Here is a 4,632-nt window from a genome sequence, read left to right on the forward strand (position 1 = left end):
TAGAACAGTGGAGGAAGAAGAAGAAAAACAAAATCACCTTACCCCCCTATGCGTTTTTTCCAAAGTTTTTATATTCGTCAAAAAAATTAGTATCTCTACATATGCAATCTGGGAGATCAAATTTGGTAGTCATTACTTGCTTCTCCATTAACATTGCATGTCATGCGTATGTAGTAGAACATATAGGGTATCAAGTCCAATACTCATATAATTGTTCTTATGTTCACTCATGATGTTATATTCAGAAATAGTTACAGTAACCGTCAATATGCCCCTATAGGATAATTAGATTTTAGAGCAGTCATGGAGTCTAAATCCTTCGACATCAAAGTAGTCGAGTCAGTGAAGTAGTTGAGGAGGCTATGTCATCTAAAGTCAAGGTGGTTAAGTCAATGAGAAAGTCAAGGAAATTGTCCATGGAGTCATGATGGTTAAGTCAATGAGGGAGTTAATAAGGTTGTGTCCTTTAAAATCGGAGCGGTGAGTCAATGAAAGGAGAAGTCAAAGTTTTCGAACCAAGCTAATGAGGTCGAAATTGACTCTTTGACCTCTAGCAAGTCTTGACTTTTAATCTTCACTTAGACTTGACTATTGGTACATATGATTCTCTTTTCTTACCCTCCTAGTATACTGTGAAAGAATTTCTTGCAACTCCTATATGTTAAGCTCTTTGATCACCATTTTAGAAGATCATGTCGAAATGATTTCATATACTCACTAAGTTATTTAAGACGACTATGAGTAATGTCATTTGAAGAGATTCAAGTTGTTCGATATTAGAACCACGGCAATAACTTTTTATTATATTATATCCTATTAAAATTTCAAAAAGTATTTTTTATAAATTAAAATAAAAATAGAAAACTTAATTACCTCAATGTTAAAACATACATTGTTGGAGTGGTGAAAAAAAGACACCACGATTAATTAAGAAAAGAAATTATTATAAAAATAATTAATAAAATTGTAAAAAGTATAAACATTAGTGAAAATACGAAGGAATATGACTTTAGAGAACAAGGAAATGATACGATAACTAGAGATTAATAATTTTTTGAATAAGAAAAAGGATAGGATTATGGGTGTTAATTTATTAGAAAATTTTAAGAATTTAAATCAATTTGTTAATTTTGCACCAAACTCTACTTGACCCGTTTCCTATTTGACACTTTATTAATGTTAGACTGTAAATGAATTAAATATTATTTATGAGTAAATTTGATATTTAATTTGGTAAGAATTTATTTATGTTCGTTTAAAAGATAAAAAATTAATTAAATAAATAATTCATTAAAAAATAAACATATATATTATAAAGTTAATGAATATACTTTATGAATTATATACAAACAACTACATTTATCTAGTTCAGTTCACATTGCAGATATACACACCGGTCGCAGCTTGTCGACTTCAAAGTGCCTTTCACGGCCGCCGGCGCCGCCGCCGGTGTGTCCATGGCCGTCCCTCTCCACAAGCCACTCACCGCCGACCTGTGGCCGGTGAGCTCGACTTTCTTCATCTTCGCCGGAGCCGTCGTGCGGATCTTAATTGGAGCACCGCAACAATGAAGCGTTCCTGGAAAGGGAAGGTCAACAGACGCCTACAGCCTTCTACTCCGCCTTCTCTACACTCACTTTCGCACATATAGTAAGTGACTCGAGCGATCATATCGAGCAATTATGATCGGTACAGGGCAGAACTCGATGAGCAATCTGTCAAGGATTGTGGTGATCATCTGGGTGTTTGTGGCGTCGATACTGCAATCCAGGTACACTGCAAGCTGGAACTGTTTCTGTTCGTAGTTATGGCCTGATACATACAATTACAAGCACTGGTAATATAATTAATAAAGCTCACTTCTGCTGTTCATGGAGAGAAGAAATTGTTCCTGGATTAAAAGCACCAATAGCCAGGGAGCTAACTGCAAATTCAGCAAACTATCAGGGAGCATTGCTGACTGTAACCACTGCACACGATCAGATGGAGAGAGAAAGATAGGAGTTGGTGAAGATGTGTCAAAGAGACAACAGAAGGAAATAAATACACCACTGTACACAGCTTTTGTATCTTTCCCCCTTTGATTCAGCAGAGGGCTAGCAGAAGAAGAACAGGAAGAAGAGTAATGGAGAAGCAACATACAACCCTACTCTCCTACTGCTGCTTTCTTCCTCCTCTCCACTCTCCTCTTGTCATGGGATAAGGCTTGGAGTTTAAGACACAAGGCAAGAGATGAAGAAGACGCAGACCAGTTGGTGCATGTTTTTGGCTCACTTTAAGGTGTCTTAACCATTTCTTTACATGTGTAGCTTGTGATATTGGCTCAATGGGCTCAATCACTATATCTTCTTAGTCTTCTTCTTCTTTATTTTTCTTTTCTTCTTGCCTTTAGTTTTCTGTGCAAGTTCTTGTAGCTTGTGTTTGCCTGGTGATGATGGAGTAGAGAACAAGGAGATGAGACAAGGAGTCATATTGTTTACCTCCCTTTTGCTATGTGGAATATTGCTAGTGCTTCAGTTTTGCCTCTTGTTATTCTTTCTTGCTCCTCTCATGCTTTGTTTGGCCATTCTTTAGTTCCTGCAACTAAACGAGCATCATCATATTCCTGCTATCATTTTCTTGTACCTTAATTTGCAGAGCCAAAAGGCAAAGAGATGTGTATGATAGATCACATAGAGCTTTTACTACTCTGAAAATCATTGGAATTAACCTCTTGGCATTGGGTCCTATAATGTGAGCAATTAAATTAAGATAAGGCTGCTACTTTGTCTGATGCATCAATCATGTGATGATTAATATACATTATTCCTCATCAGAGTTGCCATTCAAGTTTCAGATGCAACCAAGTCTGTATATAATTAATTATATCAATCTCAAATAGTAGATTTCAGATCAATAATACAGTTACATATTTTCAGATAATCTATACTTTATTTCAAGCCCTTTTTCTTTTTCCAAAATTGCTTTCTCCCCTCCCTCCCTATTTAAGATCAATGTTTATTCACCCTTGAGGAAACTTTTGCACAACTTCTCCAAGAATTCCTTATCAGGTTCAGCTTCCTCCAAGCTTGCCTTCACATCATCAGCAAAGCAATTCTAACAAAAAGCAAATAAACTATCAACACAAACAACAATTCACAAACTGAAATAATGAAAATGGACTTTAGCTTAATTACACAGATGGATTCATCGGCTAGGAGGCGATCGATGAGGCTATGCAGTATATCTTTATTGTATTCAGGGTGACCTTGAATGCCCAATATGTGATCTCCTATGGAGAACATCTCGATTCCGGTCTTCTCCGATGAGGCAATCACTTCTGCTCCGATTGGAACTTGCCACACCTGCTTATAATTTTCAGCTTAGTTCATGAGTATGAAAGGGAATTTGGTAGAACACACAAAGTTGATAAATGCTTCACTGAACACTACTCATGTACCTCATCTCGGTGGCATTCGATGATCGAAACACATTTAGGAATGACTTCCAATCTCTCCGAGAACTTGAAATGTCTTGACTCATCCTGCATGATCACCTTCCTGATCCCAATGTCCCATCCTCCACAAGCCTTCCCCACTTGCCCACCAAGTGCCCTGCACAACACCTGCAAGGCAAAAGTAAACAACTAAACAGCCATGAACTCAACCATCATGCACAAACTGATTCCTCAAGTTAATTACTTGGTGGCCAAAGCAGATTCCCAGCACTCTCTTGTGCATGGCATTAAGTGTCTGGATGAGCAAGCACAGCCTCAGAATCCACAAGTCATTGCCATAGGCATCGTAGGGGCTTCCGCTGACGACGAACCCTTTGTACTTGTGCAGGTCTTCCGTGGCCGGGAACTCTCCCTCCACCACCCTGAATAAGTCCCAGGTCTCTCCTTCGTCCCCGAAGGCTTCCAAGAATACGTTGAAGTAGCCGTTGTACCTCTTCTTGACGTAGTCCGAGTCCTTGCAAGCCAAGAGCAGTGCAAACCTTTTCTCTTGCTCTATCTTCATTTTGGGTTGTAAGGTTGATTGAAGTGGAGAAAGGCACGAGATGTTATTATATAGAGTTGGTTGTCTTTGTCGAGCAGAATATCGAACTTGTTCACAAATATTTTATTCATTTATCACAACCATTTTATTAATCAAAGTATATCAAAATCTTAACTTATTCTGTATCTTAACACATCAACAAAACATATGCCACAATTCGTTTCACATCTGGCACATGCTTGAGCTGATTGTTTATTCTTGATATTGTATATGCCAATAACTCACAAACTACTAAATTCCATAACCTTGATTCCATTTCCTTCATCTTGCACTCAGAGTTCCGAAAAGCAAAATCCAATGCTTGAAAACTTGTGAATATGCTCATCATCCATCCTTCAACCAACAAGAATAAGGACTAGAAGTTGAGCTTGTGTTATAAAAAATGGAGAATCTGGCCAGAAAATTAGCTTCATGCAGCCACAAGTTGTTAACATCTAGAATCTTGCAACCTAGTCATGCATGTCTACTTGGAAGACACAGAATAATGTGGAGTCACACTGAATCTAGCCAGATTTTGGGCTGAATCCAGCTTGAAAATGGTAAGCAAGAAGATCTGTTTCCTTTTTTTAACCTGTTTCTACCTTGTGCTAGAAGT

At 37.9% G+C, this 4,632-nt stretch overlaps 1 protein-coding gene and 1 long non-coding RNA gene across 2 annotated transcripts; one reads left to right on the forward strand and one right to left on the reverse strand.

The window, feature by feature from the left end:
• Positions 1-1,384: 1,384 nt before the first annotated feature.
• On the forward strand, positions 1,385-2,520 carry LOC141817819 (uncharacterized). Its single transcript, XR_012600865.1, has 2 exons — positions 1,385-1,771; positions 1,878-2,520. It is a non-coding gene; the product is annotated as an uncharacterized LOC141817819 (long non-coding RNA).
• Positions 2,521-2,886: 366 nt separating this feature from the next.
• Positions 2,887-3,998, reverse strand: LOC141817821 (gamma-glutamyl peptidase 3-like). The gene is made up of 4 exons (XM_074705447.1): positions 3,681-3,998; positions 3,440-3,604; positions 3,177-3,344; positions 2,887-3,096 (listed from the first exon to the last, which is right to left on the reverse strand). Exons 1-4 carry the CDS (start codon positions 3,996-3,998, stop codon positions 2,998-3,000), a joined length of 750 nt encoding a protein of 249 aa, XP_074561548.1. The 3' UTR covers positions 2,887-2,997.
• Between the last annotated feature and the right edge of the window lie 634 nt (positions 3,999-4,632).

This window comes from Curcuma longa, unplaced genomic scaffold (genome assembly GCF_044706935.1).
Source record: "Curcuma longa cultivar G26 ecotype Majalengka, Jawa Barat unplaced genomic scaffold, ITB_CL_G26_1.1 contig_22033, whole genome shotgun sequence".
Classification (NCBI taxonomy): Eukaryota; Viridiplantae; Streptophyta; class Magnoliopsida; order Zingiberales; family Zingiberaceae; genus Curcuma; species Curcuma longa.

What these genes read in the sequence shown, in the direction of transcription:
- LOC141817821 (XM_074705447.1), bottom strand. Translation starts at nt 3,998, where the DNA reads ATGAAGATAGAGCAAGAGAAAAGGTTTGCACTGCTCTTGGCTTGCAAG. An exon ending in GAATCTGCTTTGGCCACCAA is followed by an intron (nt 3,605 to 3,680) that starts GTAATTAACTTG and finishes TTTGCCTTGCAG; the next exon opens with GTGTTGTGCAGGGCACTTGG. An exon ending in TAGCCGATGAATCCATCTGT is followed by an intron (nt 3,097 to 3,176) that starts GTAATTAAGCTA and finishes GCTTTTTGTTAG; the next exon opens with AATTGCTTTGCTGATGATGT.